This window comes from Mustela nigripes, chromosome X (assembly GCF_022355385.1).
Source record: "Mustela nigripes isolate SB6536 chromosome X, MUSNIG.SB6536, whole genome shotgun sequence".
Lineage (NCBI taxonomy): Eukaryota > Metazoa > Chordata > Mammalia > Carnivora > Mustelidae > Mustela > Mustela nigripes.
In genome coordinates, this window is record NC_081575.1 from 98,106,203 (window position 1) to 98,125,318 (window position 19,116).

The window sequence follows — 19,116 nt, forward strand, 5'->3', positions numbered from 1 at the left end:
TTGTACTACAGTAGAAGCTCTCTTAGCTTTCACTTACCAAGCTCCGTAGGTTAGTGATGTTCTTTATTTCCCCCTGTACAATACTCTGACGCTGTCCGCAGCTGCTGCACACTGATGACTAGGGACCACGTGCTGGCGTGTTCAAGTACTGTCACTCCTAGTGGTTGAACGGTCTGCTCAGTGAGAGTTTGTTGTACCTGTTCGCTAACTTGCACATGCCAGTTACTCTGCTTCTGTAATTTAATGTTTATTAAGCTGACAAGAATGCAGGAGGAGCTGTTCTTTCTACCAAAAAACTCCCAAAGGCCAATTACTTTAAAAACAACAACAAAAAGGCACGGTTGGGGGGTGGTCTGAGCAAAGGGTTCAGGGGATAAATCACAAAAATCTAAGAGCATTCTGTTTTCTTACTCAAAACAATACAAAATTGTTTGCTCAGCAAACTAGCTTGTTGGTTCTTTTTGTAGCTGTAGTCAAATGTAGTCATGCCCATTTGTTCACATATTGTCTGGGGCTGCTTTTGTGCTTCACCAGCACTATTGGGGGCTTGCAGCAGATTGAATTACAGGTCCACACAACGTGAAATGCTGATTTTCTGCAACTTTACATAAGAAAAAAGTTTTCCACTTCCTCTGTAACTCATCATGGATGTTTATGTAAGAAAGACTGTGTAGAACTTCAGTGGACACGTGGTGAAAAAAAAAAGTCTTTGTCCAGCTTTGAAGTTGACAAGTAGTTTTTCTTGAAAGGTCTGTTTCAATCAGCCTCTCTATTACCACCACTTATTGTTTTCAATTATGGCAGCTAAGGGAGCTTCTACTCTATTTTGACAGTATATAGTAAATCTCAACTAAAAATGGCAATGGGCTAACTTTAATAGTAGAAGCCTGGGACCCTAAAAGATACCGAACAATCTGAATAGAAGCAAATTTGAATATGAAAGTTGAGCAGCCTGGGCATTTCACAAAGTAGTCCCTTTACAGACTTGTAGCTTGAAGCAGTGGAGCTCTGCGTTATAGCCGGGTGATACAGATCATTGTTAGTGTATTGGGAGACCGCATCAGTTTTTGCTTGGGTGCTTTTTAAAGCACAACACACAAACAACCAGTTAGAGTATTTATAGTCAGCCTTAGGAGATCTAGAAATTAAAACATCAGCTGTAACTTAAGTAATTGAAAAAATACATATGCAACATCTTAGAGCATTGTGGCTTCCATTATCTTCCAAATGGTTAAAAGCATTTGTAATAGGACCTGGACAAGAACCACTATTAAAGTTTTATAAGCAAAGAGCTCTGTTTTTGGTCTCCATTGGGCAACAAAGAGCTCTTTTTGGTGCTTAAGTATTTCTAAATCTCCTTTCATAAGGGGTCCAAATATGTCCATTTTATACTGAATTCTACTCTTCCACACTCTGGAAAAATTTTATACTGAATGCCAATGTGAATTTGAAGTGAGAGAATGGATCTAGATGCAGATCATTATTTGGATTGCTGAAATGCAGGTTTATTGTTGGTTTTGGTGAGGGAAACTTGCGGGGGAATAATGTCTAGAAATCAAAACATCTAATATATTTGAACTGTTAGTAAGCACGGTAGTTACATTGCTTAATTGGAATTGTGCAGAACAAGCCAGTTACAGTGATGGGTTCACAGAAGTGAAGGTAGGACCCAAGGTTGCCACTGTATCAGAATCCACCTTGGAGCCATCATGGCAGGAGTTTAGACTGAAATCGGCACAAGGCCAGGGAGTGAACTTTTTAAGAGAGTTGAAAATTTTGTGGCAAGACAAAACTCTCAGGGATCATTGTATTTATTATTCTGAAATTGGCACCTTATCATCTTTGTTAAATCTTTAGACCACATTCAGTATTCTCCATTTCTTGAAATCTGTGAGCTGCTGCTAATATGTTTGACTTCATTCGTCTTTTGTAAATTTGTATGTTTGACTTCTTCCACTGTTAAATTCATAATGGATAACTTTTTAAGGTAAATTATGAATGAGATGAAGGAAACACTAGAAAATAGTTTAGCCTTTCTTTAATTTCTCCTACTCATTTACCTACCTAAAGTGTGCCACGTACATAATCCTGCTGAAAGAGACTAGCTTTGCAGTTAGAAAAATATTCCTTCAAGTGATAGTGGTAAAATGCTGTGGTAGTTTGCTTGCAGTCTTTTCTCACAGGGACCAAGAAAAACATTTTCAGTGGGAAGGTGATAGGAGTTTTGAAACCCTAGAACACAGTTTCCCATTTTAGCTATTTTATTTCTATACATTTTTAAACAAAAAAGTCAAATAGGAGAAAGCCTTAAATGCATGGTGATTTTATTTTCTTTATAGGAAACTTTGATCCAAAAGCCATGAATAATTTTTATGACAACATAGAACCTGGCCCAGTTGTACCACCCAAGCCATCTAAAAAAGGTGAGTAGGGAAATGCCATAAACATCATAGAAATAAATATCAGAATTCTTTGAGAGTTCACCTCTTTAGCTGAAGAAATTTCTATTAGAGATGCTAACTTGTTCAGTATTAAAAAATTAACCATATTGATACTACTGTGCCCATACTTTAAAAAGCACTAAAATTAGTAACTCCTGGAGTTACTGTCATAGGTAATTAAATGGAATATACAAATTAATCTTTTAAAAAGAACTTAAAGAATATATTATATAGCGAATATTAGAATTTCTTACCTCTATAATAACTGTAATCCTAAAAGATAATTCTTATAAAATCATGAGAACATAAAAGGTCTTACGTTAGAATGTTAAATTGTATCTGTAGTAGATCTGAGACTAGCAGGTTGCAGAAGAATCCTTGTGTGCCCAACAAGTGAACATAATAACTAGATAGGGACTAGGTGTTTTTTCATGAAGGTCAAAATAAATCCTCTGTAGCCAAGATTTGGAGGAATCACTTTTGGATCTGTTCTCTTTTATATTTATGTATCAGTGTTTAATTGGCATTTCAGTATCTTAAAAAATTAACTTGAATTAAGTTTACATCTTGAGTCATTGGATTTAGATAAATTTTTTCTGTCCCATTCTTACTTAAGGCTCATGTTCTTTTGTATAGTTCTCAAGACTGAGCTAAAGTATGCATTTCGTATCTTAATCCATTTTGCTTTAAGCAATTTAAGGGTGAAACAAGTTAAAATCTTGTTATAAAGTAACAAGTAAACAAGTTACTACTTCTTAGGTAAGATATAAATTTCGTTACCTAAATTTTAGTTGAACAGTTTTCTGTGTATTTTAAGTATTTAATTTATAGGTTGCAGTGCAGTAATACTACCACCATAGATGTTTAATCAGATCTGCGTTTAAAATAGTATGATTCCTAAAAATACAAATAAGAGTCTTAGTGGATGACTTCCAAGTATTAGATTTGGCACTATGGCAACATTATATGCCGTTTCAAGCTGAAAGTCACAGAGTTATGTATCACTGACCACTTTAACCATTTGGATTAATAATACATGGGGCTTGGGGTGCCTGGGTGGCTCAGTGGGTTAAGCCTCTGCCTTCTGCTCAGGTCATGATTTCAGGGTCCTGGGCTCGAGCCTGCTTCCCCCCTCTCTCTCTGCCTGCCTCTGTGCCTGCTTGTGATCTCTCTCTGTCAAATAAAAAAATAATAATACATGGGGTTTTAAACTTGATGTTGCCCGAGTGTCTACTAAAGAAGTATTTCCTATTACTAATCCAACACATAATTGTTTCATGGTCTGTTATAAAAGAATCATCCTGTTTAAGGGAGTATGTTGAAAAGTTGTTAATCTGGGGATAGACTACCCAGTTGATGAGCAGTGTGTCTACCATGAGCCATCTCATTAGCATAAACTCTCAGGTATGGTCCAAAGGGCCCACTGTAAATAACAGAGACAACTCCAATCATTTGGGAAATTTTCAAGATTTTAGTGGTTATCTCCTAGGAACTAGGGATTAAAACTAGACCTGCTTTAGGCAAGGTCAGATTCTTTACTTACACAGAGTTTATGCAGTGAGTACAAAGAAATTTGTAGATACACAAGACCTGAAGATTAATATAATCAGTGACCTAAAATTCCTTAAGCTAGGAAAGAACAACAAAGTCAAAGAGATGTAAAGATAAGTAAAACTTAAGAGTATATTGATTATGTCTATCTAGAAAGAACACAAATTCACAACTTCTCAAAATCAGAACCAGAAGATGGGTTACCCGTTAAAATAATAATAAAATGTGGTGAACATCTTTATGTAAACTCAGCACTTTATGTGAATGGGTGCATCTACTCAAAACTGAAAATGAGATGATATAGGACCTAATAATAGTCATATATCTGTTTAAGAAATTGAATCCATTATCTCAAAAATTGTCCCACAAAGGAAACTCCAAACCTAGATGACTGCACTGGTGGGTGTATACTATAACACATTAAAGGAAGAGATCCTACCAATCTTACACAGTCTTTGAGAAAATAGGGGAGGAACAAACTCCTCCCCTTTTTTTGGGTCTTATGGAATCAGCAGAGCCCTGATTTTTTTTTAAGATTTTATTTATTTATTTGACAGACAGAAATCACAAGTAGGCAGAGAGACAGACAGAGAGGAAGGGAAGCAGGCTCCCTGCTGAGCAGAGAGCTCGATGTGGGGCTTCATCCCAGGACCCTGAGATCATGACTTGAGCCAAAGGCAGAGGCTTTAACCCACTGAGCCACCCAGGCGTCCCAAGAGTCCTGATTTCAAAACCTGATAAGGATTACCTACTCACCCTGTTCCCCCAAAGAAAATAGAATTTCAAATCAATAATCCTGCACTTAAAGCAAAAAAAAAAAAAAAAAAAATCCTTAATATTCATGGTAAATAGAAAGGATAATATATCATGATCATGTTTGTTTTAGCTCAGGAATGCACTATCAATCAAGGAGGAAAAGCTCATGATTATTTTACTAGATGCAAGGAAAGCATCTGACTAAAGTCAGCAGCCACACCAACTAACATGGTTATTTGCAAAGATAACCCAAGGATACTAAACAAGAACTTAAGGTCTTGGGATGGAAGGTCGGTATACAAGAACTATATTTTTATATACTAGCAAACAATTGAAGAATGAAATTAAAAAGAGAATAACAAAACTATCAAAAAAACATGTTCTACTTACGAATAAATCTGACCAGCTGTATATGCTGAAAACTATAAAATGTTGCCAAAATAAATTAGAGTAATATACCATGTTTGCGGTTAAATCAAAATTGGGAAACTTACTTTTTCCCCTGATTTGTATGTAGGGTATCCAGAATCATCTGTAAAAAGAATGAAGTTGCAAGTGTTAGCCCTAACTAACCTTAGAACTTACTATAAAGCTGTAGCCATCACAGTGTGTTACTGGCATGGGGATAAAAAGTAGATAGAGAAGCGACTGTAGCTTTATAAATAGCCCAGATACAGACCCTCTCTTACACTGCCAAATTCTTGACAAAACCACTAAAGTAACCAATGGAGAAAGTCATTGTAGCAATCAGTGCTGGAAGAACTAGATAACCAAATGGAAAAATTACCAGTTTTGATTCTTACCTCCTACTATACACAAAAATCTGAGGTAGGTCATACTGAAGTGTGAAGCTAAATTACAGAACTTCCAGAGCAAAATATAAAATATCCTTGCATCTTAGGTTTAGCTTAGAATTTTTGGGACCCAGAACAGTTGGTACCTTAGCCTTCATTAAAATTTAACTCTTCTGCTCATCAAGAGGCACTATTAAGAAAGTGTAGAGGAAAACCAGGGGCTGGGGAAAAATATTTGTAAACACATATGGTCAAAAAAACCCAAAAACTGGTCTTTAGAATCTGTAAAGAACTTTTGTAACACGGTAATAAAAGGACAGTCCAGTTTTTAAAAGGTCGAAACATTTGAGTCGACACTTGACAAAGAAATATATATGTAAATGGCCAATAAGCACATGAAAACACTCAACTTGAATAGACATTAAGAAAATGCAAATTAAAATCTTGAGATCCCTGAATAGCGATGGCTTGAAACATTAATGAGAACATAGAACAGTGGAATTCTTACACATTTCTGGTAAAAGTTTAAGATGGTGTGACCATTTCTTACAAAACCAAACATTCATTCGCTTGCCCTGTAGCTCATCAGTTCTCCTTCTAAAAATTTATCCAAAAGAATTTAAAGCCTGTGTCCACAAAATGACTTGTGTTAGAAGATTCATAACATGTTTATTCAAAATAACCAAAAATTTGGGAACATACCAAGGGGCCATCAACAGATGAATGGATAAGCAAACTGATACACTGAGTGGTGCAAATCAGCATTTTTAAACTCAACATGGGCCAACCTCAAGGACATAATGCTGAAAGAAAAACAGCAAAGAATGTGTTCGGTATGATTGTTTACATGCATTTCATAAGCTGTATTTCTGTCAAAAAAACAGGACAGCTGTTATCTCTGGGAGGAGAGGTTGGGGATTAACTGGGAAAGGGCGTGGGAGGATTTTATAGGCTAATGATAATATCTGGATCAGGATTTGGATTATTCAGGTATACATGCATTTGTCAGAACTCCATATGGCAACACATGGTTTGTGTATTTCATTGTATAAGTTTTACCTTGAAAACTCACAAAGTAGTAAAAGGAGAATAGAATCTATAATGGAATAGATCAGCTGCCAGGAGCCCATATAATCCGTGTTCTAGCAGTGGTGAGAGCAGTGTGGCAGACGGTCACTCTGCCTGCTGTCTTTGAGACCAGCACCACGTGTTTGAGGTAGAGAGCTAGTGTTCAGCTCAGTTAGGAATAGTACAGGGTTTGTTTGCATCATTAGGATGCTGTAATATCAAGCTTCATTGGGCTCTCTACAAATAGTTTTATACAAAAAAAAGGCACTTTGAATTCAAACAAATTTTGCTAAAGCTGATAATTGGTTAGTCCTTCAGAGTTAGCTGTAATTAAATTCCAGTTGCGATCAGCTTTTAAATTATAGAGCAAATGCTCAGTGTGTAGATGGATAATGTGCATAGACACTTGATGCTACGAAGTTGAGACATGACTCCTGCCCCAAGCAGCTTATCTTCTACATAAACAGTTTTGAGTAGAGTAGAGAACTAATATCTTAAGTATAAATGAATCTCTACCATAGCAATGTAATTGAGCCTTCATTATATATACTGTTGGGGAGAGTATAAAATAGTATTATTTATGAATAGAACTTAATGCTGCAATTCCTTAAGAAGACTTTTCATTACATTTCTAAAAGCTATTTGATTTTCTCTATGAAGTCAAATTTGTTTTCTTCTAAGCATTTGCAGATTTTTAAACTAAATTGGCCTCTTCTTTAAAAAAAAGTTAATGTAGTTTAATGTAGATTTTCTTGCAGTATCACTTAAGATAAAGTATAAATAGCAGGTAGGATTGATTTATTGGTTAGAATAAATGTCTTGGAGTTATTACAGACGTAAACTGCAAATCCAAGTGGAATGCGGATGTTTGTCTGAAGTATGGTAATGAAAAGGGGAGAGTAAGGAAAAGAAACAGAAGGAAAAAGAGGGAGACCCAGAAACCTTTTTGGACTGAGCTTCGTATTAAAGCAGTGCAGTGTGCATGTTAGTTCCTTGGCTGACCCAGCAAGGCCTCCCCAAGCTGTCATTGGTAACACAATGGTGAGAGCATTGACCTTGGTGTCCAACAGCTTGATGTCTGGGTTGTTTTGGCCTCCTGACCTTGTTCAGATCTAGTCCGTGCACCAGAAAGGTGATCAGTCCAGTAGTTGGTGTATTTTACAGGGCTGTTACAAGAGTCTGTGAGAGTAAGTATGTGACACTATGAAAGTGCTTTACAAATTTAAGAAATAGAACTTGACACTATTCTTTGGAGCCTAAGGAGACCATTTACTCTGCTTTTGTTTACTCTGATAATGGTGTGTTTACATACCTAGGTACCAAGCTTAGAATTCTGGAGCAGTGATTTCCAAAGGTGGATCGTACTAGAGGATTGCTTATATGGGCTCAGAACTAATCAGAAAATAGAAGATCATTCTTTGGTTCTGAAGGGCAGATGATACCAAGTCTTAATTACAAAGAAAGGACTTCTTACTAACCATGTATAAATTAATAGAAATAAATTCATTATTTTGAGTTCTGATTTTTTTCAGTTACTGCTAATCCTACTCTTTAATTATGATGTACTATAGTTTTATATTATTTAATGGATTTTTTGGCTAACCTTATACATCACTTACTTTCAACCCATGGTTTTCTCATAACTGTTGCTTACTAAGGCAGTTGCTGAAGTATCATCTTCCACATTTTGCCCTTACATTTAATTACCGTCACTGAGTTTGCACTAGGAAGGGGGAAAACTGGTAAAATTAGGCATTGCATCCAAGTAATTATAGAGGATGGAAGAAGTTCTAAGAGCACTGTTCTGTATAGGTTGTAAAAGTGATATTAAATATGGCACTTACCTTCACAGGAGAACTAATGATAATATGAAGCAATAGAAAGGACAAACACGCAACCGTCCACGTGCCATGGGAGAGCCTTGGGAGCCTGTCCACTCTTCTCATGGATGGCTTTAATCCCTTTTCTCCTGGCTTTGCTTCTTTTCATGCAGATTCGTCAGACCCTTGCACAATTGAGAGGAAAGCCCGAAGAATTAGCGTGACCTCCAAAGTACAGGCAGACGTCCATGACACCCAGGCAGCAGCTGCTGAGGGTTTGTACTTGTGTGTCCGGATTTTGTGCACAAAGTCCAAAGACACGTGTTCGCCCATGTAGACTTAACCACAAGTAAAGTCCACCTTTCCCCACCTCTTTATAAAAAAATTACTCTCTCCAAGTGCCTGGATGGCTCAGTTGGTGGAGCTTGTGACTCTTCAGCTTGGGATTTTGAGTTCAAGGCTCACGTTGGGTGTAGAGATTCCTTAAAAATAATTATTCTCTCTGCTGAGTTTCTAAGGCTGTGCTGCCCAACAGAAATATAATACAAGGCAAATACTTAAAATATTTAATCTAGTATATGCCAAGTATTATTTCAATATGAAGTCAATATAAACTAGTGAGATATTCTACATTCTTGATTTCATACACTATCTTTGAAATCTGGTGTACATTTTACACTTAGAGCACATTTTAGTTCACAGTGGTCACATTTCAGTTGGCCGGCAGTTACCATATTGGACAGATTGCTCTAATAATAGCGTCTAGAAAGCAAGGCCAAGTAATTAAGGAAATAACTTGAAAGTTCTGGCTTTTATAACTTCTCACTGCAGTTTTCTAATGCTTCTTGAATTTTACCCTGGGATTCCGTTGAAATAAGCATTCTAAAAATACTGTCTATGTTTGGGTTTATACAAGTATGGCTATGTAATATAAACAATATTGGTGAAACTGTTGATTTGTGCTATTTTTGAGGATGGTTATTTTTATGGAAATCTGGCCTATTAACCCCTTTAAAAGTAGTATTTTTTAAAGTTTATTATTATTATTATTTTTAGGAATTTCTATACCCAATGTGGGGCTTTAACTGATGACCCCGAGATCAAGAGTGGCATGCTTTTCTGACTGAGCCTACCAAGTGCCCCTAAAAATAATTAGTCTTAAAGGAAAAACATACTGATTTCACTTTTCATTTGTGTATACATATGCATATTAATTTTTCTATGAGACCTGAAATATTTTTCTTTTGAAAAGTCCATAAAAAGACAAAATTTTACAAATGTAAATCAAATGAAAATGGACATCTAAAATGTCTTTTGGGTTTTAAATACTTCTATTTAAACAGTATTTCCTGTGATGAAATGAGCAGCGTCTTACCCACAATAATTCTAAATTAGGTGCCTTTAAAATTCTTTTGATAAGTTTCTTCAGAGTGACTTGATTCCAAATTAAATCATTATGGTACTGAAGGGAAAAATATGCCACCGCCAAACATGCCTCTTTTCCAAAAGGATTACTCTGAGAAACTGCAAAGGCAGGAGAATCTCTGACAACAGAGTAGAAGTTACCCTTTTTTAAGGAACATCTACAGTGATAAAGGCAATCTCCACCTAGAAATGTCTCCCTGCCCCTACCAGAGAGCCTAGTGACTAAATCAAAAGAGAAGTGGATCAGTGGAGAAGGGAATCTAGGCAACAGTCAGGTAACCTTCCCTGCTTGGTTCCCCTGCCTTCCCCCCAACACATTTCTTTTGTCTTTAGCTGTAGATGGTATTTTAAGTTAGGTTTTCTAGGTCTCTGCCCTGTCTGTGTGAGCTACATATGTTAATGAACTTTGTTTCTTTTCTTGTTAGTCTGTCTTTTATTACAGGAGGGTCTCAGGCAAGAACTCAAAGTATAGAAGGGAAATTATTTTTACTTTGTGTACAGTATTAGACTATGAAGAGGAGCCCCAAGTATCCTGTATTAGTTATGCTAAAAGAGGTTGTGCAGTTATTTATAGAGTTTAGAAAATAACATTTTAGGCTAGGTTTGGAGTTATACTTCATGAAGTAAAAAGTTGCCTGCTCTGGGAAAGTATAAAAGTGAGTTTTCAGAGCCTGTTTATTAAAAGCCAACAGCAATATGGTTTACGTGTTTACCTTTTCGGAGAACAAAATGCCCTGAAAACCAAAGAGTACTGTATGAGAGAGGACCTTTTCTGGAAATGGCGTGCAGAACATTTTTCCTCTAACAGAAGGCCGTAGCAATTAAATGTGCTTTTTATTCTTCCATATTGTACAAAAAAGAAAACTATCAAGTCTCTGTGTTTTGGAGTCATGAGCCAAAAAATACAAGGTGGGTGATAATGGCCACTCAGATGGCCAGTGGAGGTCATACAAACAAACCCATTCTCCTTTTTATAGTTCTAGGAATAGGCTGATGGACCATTGGTTTTCTATTTTGTTGTAAAGCTAACATCTCCTTCCTGTTTCAGCCTGAGTCTTACTGTTTTTTTATAGATTTTATTTATTCATTTGACAGAGAGAGATCACAAGTAGGCAGAACAGCAGGCAGAGAGAGAGCCCTGCTGAGCAGAGAGCCTGATGTGGGGCTTGATCCCAGGACCCTGAGATCATGACCTGAGCTGAAGGCTGAGGCTTAACTCACTGAGCCACTCAGGTGCCCAAAGCCTGAGTCTTATTATTGCCTGTTGTAGGGTTGGAGGTCTGAAGCTCAGTTCTCTCTATCTCTTGGAGAACGTCCACACCAGCCATTTGTCATGAAATACAAATTGCTAACCACAAGTGAGCTCATTAATTTCCAGTGGAAGATAGACTTAACCCCAAATGAGGACTGATTAAATCCTTCCATCTTAGTTCCTTCTGTGACCTGCTTAGATAGGTTGCCTACCTTAGATCTTAATCTCATTTACAGTTCACAGTGATGATTTCCACTGGTTTAACAGGTAGATTTTCCCAGCCTCTGGCCATGATCTGGATTCCAGGGGGAATTCCACCCAGATACCTTTCGCCTCATAGTCACTGCTGCCACCTTCAGTAGGGGCTAATCCACAAAAGCAGGATTTACAGATTAACTCCCGAAGCAAAGAGCCTTTTTGAGCTCAAGGCTGAGAGATGAGGATCTAGGAGGAATCTAAGATTCAAGTATTTTTAAAAATTTTATTTATTTGATGAAGAGAGTACATGAACAGAGGAAGAGGGAGAAGCAGACCCCCCGCTGAGCAGGGACCCTGATGCGGGGCTCAATCCCGGGACCCTGGGATCATGACCCAACCGAAGGCAACATTTAACCGACTGAGCCACCCAGGCTCCCCAAGTTTCAGGTGTTTTTAAAGAAAGTCCTGAGGATATTAGGAGAAGGGAAAAATGAAGGGAGAGAAAACGTAGTGGGAGACTAACCATGAGAGGCTATGGACTCCGGGAAACAAATGGAGGGTTTTAATAGGGAAGGAGTGGGGAGTGGATGAGCCTGGTGGTGGGTATTAAGGAGGGCACGGATTGCACGGAGCACTGGGTGTTATATGCAAACAGTGAATCATGGAACTCTACATCAAAAACTAATGATGAGAACTGTATGGTGGCTAACGTAACACGCACACACACACAGTCCTGAGGACCAGGGTTACCAGGTGACTCAAATGGTTAATTTAAGTGCCTGTTCTGGCTCAGGTCATGATCCCAGGGTCCTGGGATCTTGCGGGCTCAGGCGCCCTGCTTCTCCTTCTCCCTCTGCTCCCGCTGGCTCATGAGCTCTTTCTCTAATAAATAAAATCTTTTAAAAAAAAATCCTGAGGACCCACCTAAGGTTGTGATCATTTTATATTGCCAGATAATAGACTTTTTAAAAAACTACCTGAAGAACCTTGTAATGCCAAAAAGATAGGAGAAATTTGAGAATAAAAAAGAGTCTTTCAGGGATGCCTGGGTGGCTCAGTGGGTTAAGCCTCTGCCTTCAGCTCAGGTCATAGTCCCAGGGGCCTGGGATTGAGCCCCACATGGGGCTCTCTGCTCCGCAGGGAGCCTGCTTCCTCCTTTCTCTCTGCCTGCCTCTCTGCCTACTTGTGATCTCTGTCAAATACATAAATAAAATCTTTTTTAAAAAGAGTCACATGGAATGAATTTGGCTTTTACGAAAAACTGTAAAGTCTTTCTCTTTTAACCATTCCGAGCAACTTTGTTAGGAACCGTCTCTTCGTGAGCCCTTATTATTAACTGACATATGCATACTGTAAAGCTGCAGGTCTCCGAGAAGGAGGCAGACATCCCAGAACATGTTGAATACAGTATGGCCACTACTCTAAGGGGCTGTGAAGTAGGGGCGCTGAAGTGAAGGGGGAAAGGTGGGGGCAGAATTTCACATGCTGGGGTATAGTTCTCTGTCCATTTGGCTATAGTACAGCATAACCACTATCTATGGATACTGAATGAGGGATGGTAGTCGATCCTGGACTTCAGTTTATTTTCTTAGACCAAGTACAATTTGTATCATAAACTTCCTGTTCTAGTAGCTATGGACATTCATTGGCTTTTATCCTAGGTCAGGTAGGAAACTACCTTTTTTTCCCTTTCTTTTCTTTCTTTCTTTCTTTCTTTCTTTCTTTTTTTTTTTTTTTTTGTAATTTTTCAGTTTGGATTATACTTGGAAGAATTCAATCTCTTTTTTCTCTTGATCCTAACTTCCCTCAGAGCATCTGACTGGCTCCAAACAGAGTCCCCGGACACAACCCCGTGATGAAGACTATGAGGGGGCCCCATGGAATTGTGATAGCTGCACCTTCCTAAACCACCCTGCGCTGAACCGCTGTGAGCAGTGCGAGATGCCACGGTACACTTGAATGCCCAAGAGTCTGCATCGACCTGAGAGAGAAACTGGGAGCACCCACTAGAAGAAAAGGAGCCTTGGGAGTGTGTGCATCTGCCCGGCCTTTTCATTTCTGATTCCACTGGGGGAGGAGCAGCGCCCCTGTAGGGCTCGTGCTCATTCAAGAAAAATGGGGAGTTCTCTTTGTTTTGGGTTTTCCTTTTTTCCTTTCTTAACTCATTGCAGAGTGAGATAGAAAGGGATACTTGAAACTGGGAAAGGATTCACTCCTGAAAGAATGTACACAGAGAAGTCAAGAGCTCTTCTGTGGAATCCCAATTGTTAAAGTTACTGCTGAGTGGCCCTTACTTTATAAACTAGAACTTTAAGTCATGGTGTGACATGTTACAGTTCATGCAGACAAACTGTGAATTCTCAGAGCAGACTTAACCTGGTCACAGCTCTGTGGAAAACCAAGGTTCCCCATGCTTCTTCCCGTTGTTTCCTACTGAAGAGAAGGACAGGAGAAAGCACTCAGAATATGACTTGGGGGGGGTGGGCAAAATAATAAGGGTATGTGTAATTGCTGCTTTTTTCAGAGATAATTTCAAACACACAAACATAAGTGGCTTAAAATGTGATTTGTAGCAGTTAAGAATGAGGCATATCGTGCCTTTCATTCAAAAGTACAATCAGAGATGAGAAGATCCCTTTTACTTGTACAATAATTCATCAAGCTAAATCAACACTGGTAACTAAGACCTAATTATGCCACATAGTAGATACAATTTTTAAGTTACTGCATGCTTTTATTGGGCCATTGGCCTTAAAAATAACAAGTCCTTATCAGTACGATTTTATGAATTTTATGAATGACCTTCTTGTAAAACTGCGCTTTGCCAATAGCACAGTGAATGTATGCCAAATGTAAATCCATTCCAAAATCCATTCGGAAATCTTGAGCTCATCTGTGGTTCTGTAAGAAATGTTTGCAGTCCATAGGACCTTTTTTATCCTCCTTCCAATTTTGTGATGAATTCACGATGTTTACAGCACAGTGTTTTGTGCCAGAATCCTTACTTAGCTGAAAAAAAAAAATCAACATTAGCTGTTCAATACGGATTGATTTGCACATGTCAGTAATAAGCCAATGTGAGGGAAATTACAGTTGGCCAAGATCATAAAGTTGTACACTGCATTACCTGGGAGGAAGAGAAGGCTAGTCGAGAAACGGGATTTTAAGAGAAGGGTGAATACAAAGGACTTTAAAACCAAGAACTGTTTCAATTTAACATATTGTATTCTGAGATAATACTGAGTTTGTTCAAGTAGTTCAGGTGATACTAAAGCACTCCTTGTTTATGAAACCCCAGCTTTAAGGTATGAATAACTGAAGAGATATAAAATCATGTGACTCACTAGGGTGCACCACTGGAAAATTATTAATAGGTCATTTAATTAAGGTCTCTATCACTGTTGAATTTCCTTCCTAGCTCAGAATTGGGTTTTGGAATCTTCCTGTTATTTTGGTGAATATAAAATAAATAACAGCAATAAAACTAGTAACGTTTGTAATCCTAAAGGATTTTACCAGAGTTTTTGAGGAATATCCATTCTCCCATACTGTGTGCCCCACTACTCTCACACTCACACACTCTCTCTGTCTCTCTCTCTCTCTCTCACACACACACACACACACACACACACACACACGCTCTTGAAGCTGTCACTGTATTCTACTTTAGAAGTGATATCTGGCAGACCTGGAAAAACAAGCTGCACTTAATAGTATAATGAAACCAAAGGCTTAATAACCCATCATCATTTTCCATCAAAATCATCTAATTTCACACTTGACCTACAGCTTTGAAAATGTTCTTTTCCTATGTGGAAAATCCCCCCCCCCAATCCACTTGTCTCACAAAAATATGCATGGCTATGTTATGACACTGATAAAACATCTCTCATAAAACTGTGGCAAAACTGTGAAAATAATGGTGAGAAAACAGATGGGCTTAAAAGAATTGACCTGAAAACTGCATTCTTTAAAGGTTTCTGTGACACTGGTATCTGTCCGTCTCCAGTAGCCATCTCTCAGTCCTGCTATTCTGTAATACGCCAATGCCTTTGCCTTTGTGTGGTTTTCGTATCTCTTTAGGGACGATCAACCCCCCCCCCATGGTATTAGATAACAATTTCGGGGAAAAATATATATACTGCTTGGTGTTCTAGCTAAAGGTTTACCAGTATTCTTAGATCTGCTGAAGGGGCAGCAGTTAACTTGGGACATGTCCGTTGAGAATGAAAGTAGCATGTATGCAAACAGTCGGATGCTTTATTAAAACCCTGTAGGTGATTTTACAACTACTGCATGAACACACATCCCGGTTAATAAGCTGTTGTCACGCAATAGATGCATGGTTCCAGTCCTTTGGTGATCTATCTAGTAAATCATTGTTTTCACCTGCCAGGAAAAAGAAACAACCAGTCTCTCAGGTGTAGAGGGTGGGGTAGGAGACATCAGAGCTGGGTTTTAAAGTCGTTTTGTCTGTCTTCATTTCTGGTTGTGCACAAGTTTCATATGCCAACATAGGCTCTATTCATTTTTCAAGAAAGCAAAATTGTCTTACACTGACAGATGTGGTCAGTTTAACCATGTCCCCTGTATATACTTCTTGCCCGTGACCGCTTTAAACAAGAATTCAGTCCACTTCTAGGTGTCTTTTCAAGAGGATCTCCTGGTCAGATGGACGAGCACACGCAGTCGCGCCGGAGTGGGCGGAGAGAAGGTACCTGTCTGCTGCCCTCCTTTGGCTCTCGGGGTCCGTTGGTGCACTCGTTTTTCTAGTGAAAAGTATGTTTTCTTATAACACGCCTAGTTTGATATACCTGGTAACACATAGGCCTGATGATACACGTTACGCTATTTCATGGTTTTGTAAACTGGGTTTTTAGAAAGCACGTTTGTTGTTTTGTTAAAAGTACATTGCCCCTTAACTTTTGGAGTAGGTCTGAGGAGTTTAAAGTGGGAATGGAAGAGCCAGAAACTTTCTCAGCATTGTCAGATATAATGACCTTGTATGCGAGAGGAAAGAGGCAGGGGGCTTTAAAGAAACTAAAGAACTGCATTGTAGAAAAGGTAGTTTTAGAGAAGATAATGGATGGTGGGGAAAGTGTTGCTAATTTGTTTATTTCCCTGAACGAAATGGGAAGTGTGATGAGCAGTTTAATTTTTAAGGAGCTGGTCTCGATTTTAGTACTTTTTAATTATTAAAAAAAATTATTGTTTCCGTAAATTTTGTCATTGTTTTGTCCTGGTTACCAAGGGTTCGTATCCAACTTTCTGTGGCAACTCCGTTTTCTATAGTATTTTACAAGGTAACTGTAATGTCTTTGACAGTATAAACAAAAAGCAAGGATATAAGGCATAGAAAATTTGTCCTTTGAAAATATCAGTGATGTATCCTGGAATGTGAAGATGTCCCTTCATAGTTAAATTTGATTTATTTTGCTATTGTAACCACTGTTCAGACTTGGAATGAATCCATGTTGCAGTGTGTCTGTATATCGATTGAGCAAGAAAAATGACCATTGAAATGTTACTATAAAAAATGAGAATAAATTGGGCACTGTCTGTTGCACCACTACTGTATCTTTTCGAAACAATTAACAGTATTTTCTTACTGTAAAAGTTAATTCTGATGGTGTTTTCACATTCACTAGACCTGCATTTTTTTCTTTATTATTTGCATCCCCAAATATTTAATACAAGTAGATTTTGCATGGCTTGGGCATTCAGAGATTAATAGTATGGTGACCCAATATTAGTTTCTAAAGCCATGAAAAGTTGCTTTGAGACTGAACAATTCTGAATTCTTATTTATAATGACACCCGATGTCCGTGTTTCCCTACTGTAAAAGAATTGATCAGTTTCTTCATTAAAACAGCAAGACCTTATTAAATCTTGTAAATACCATGTTTCTTCTAGATTTCTGTGTATGCTGTGAATCATTATTTTGAGGTGAAATTGTACAAAGGCATTTTAAAAGGCTATGCATGCATCGTACTTCCAAACAGTACATACTCGGAAAGTCGAAGATTCCTGCAAAATAAATTAATAAACTAAAAACAAACACTACATTCTGCATCTTTTCTGTGTAGTTAGAAATGATTTATTTATAGTCCAACACCTAGTTTTCTAGACTGAAATATGCTGTCTCAAAAACGTAATCTTCCATATTTCTGTTCCTCTTTTAGATCACGTCGTAATTTTAGATTTGGGGTATTAAATGTCCATTAACTTTAAAGCCTGGGCAGAAGGATAGATAAGCAAATTTTATGAAAATGGTGGACTAGGTTAGGAACTTAAATAATGAGTACTTTTCTTCTCAGTTTTTTCATCATTTGTAACTATAGTTGACCCTTGAACAATATGGGTTTGAACTGCACAGGTCCACTTACGTGTGGACTGTGCTAAAAACAATACAGGACGACAAATGTGTTTCATCTTATCCTTTTCTCCATACTTCCTTTTCTCTAGCATGCTTTATTATAGCAATATAGTCCATAGAACATACAACATATGCGGTGAATGACTATGGTCTCTGTAAGGTTTCCAGTCCACATTAGACTATTACGTTTTGGGGACCCAGAAGTTCCACACGGCGGATTTACACTTGTGCAGGGCAACAGTGCCCTTGACCCTCCTCTTGCTAGAGTCATAGTCCACCTTCCAACATTTGCACAGCAATCAGCACAGATGAATTCTAGTAGGTAGCCTTTTCAGTGAGTAAGCATATTTGGAGTCAAAACAATTTCTACTACTTTTTTTAATATATGAAAATTAATGCACACACTCAAATACAGAAGAATTGTAGAATGACCTTTCATTTGCTCATTATCCAGCTTCCAATATTATCCCTATGTAAGCAATTGCATTTCATCTATGTTATGATTTCCCCCACGCCCCCATTATTTTTGTTTTATAAAAGATTTTATCTATTTTTATTTATTTGACAGAGAAACACACAGGGAGAGAGGGAACACAAGCAGGGGGAGCAAGAGAGGGAGAAGCAGGCCTCCCGCTGAGCAGGGAACTTGATGTGGGATCTGAGCCAAAGGCGGATGTTTAATGACTGAGCCACCCAGGCTTCCCTCCCCGTGATTATTTTGAAATGAAACAAATCCCAGGCATCAAAGAAATCATCTATCAACTTTTTATTAAAAAGATTTTATTTATTTATTTGACAGATCACAATTAGAGAGGCAGGCAGAGTTGGGGTGGTAAGCAGATTCCCTGATGAGCAAAGAGCCCGATGAGGGGCTCAATCCCAGGACCCTGAGATCATGACCTGAGCTGAAGGCAGAGGCTTAACCCACTGAGCCACCCAGGCGCCCTATCAACTCTTTTTTTTTTAAACCTAAGCGCCAAATGCTCCTATTGCACCATACGAAATACTATCTTCTGTGTTAAATTTTCCAAGTAGCCTTTTTTTTTTTTTTTTTTTAATAACAAGAGTTCTCAATTAGGATCTGAGTAGAATACTTGTTGTCCCTTACATCTTGAAACTGCACAAGTCTATACCTTAAATCACAAGCTTTCCCTCATTACTCTTTGGTTACCTCCCCACCACATCTAACAGTAAGTAAAGTAATTCATAGAAAGAAAATCCAAGACAACTTCAAAAAACAATAGGTGGACTATTTTTCTTACTCCCCTGCTCCCTTTCTTATTTCCCACATTCTAGGTTGTCCCTTTCCAATAGTGGATTTTGAAAAAGAAAATGACATCGAATCTGTTAACACAATATTGATGATGGTGCTCGTTTTTGTAGTTAAGAGGCATCTGTGAGAACTACATGATCTCCTTCTCATAATTTCTCTCT

General features: G+C 38.1%; 1 protein-coding gene across 5 annotated transcripts in view; it reads left to right on the top strand.

The window, feature by feature from the left end:
* Positions 1-17,369, top strand: part of TAB3 (TGF-beta activated kinase 1 (MAP3K7) binding protein 3) — a 90,104-nt gene extending 72,735 nt beyond the window's left edge. For 3 of the 5 annotated variants that reach the window (XM_059384765.1, XM_059384764.1, XM_059384767.1), the window contains 3 exons: positions 2,340-2,423; positions 8,604-8,705; positions 13,116-17,369. In XM_059384765.1, coding sequence (XP_059240748.1) covers positions 2,340-2,423; positions 8,604-8,705; positions 13,116-13,264 — 335 coding nt within the window. In that variant the 3' untranslated portion in view covers positions 13,265-17,369. The remainder of the gene's footprint in view (positions 1-2,339; positions 2,424-8,603; positions 8,706-13,115) is intronic. The other 2 variants (XM_059384768.1, XM_059384769.1) reach the window with 2 other exon arrangements.
* The last annotated feature ends 1,747 nt before the right edge of the window (positions 17,370-19,116 follow it).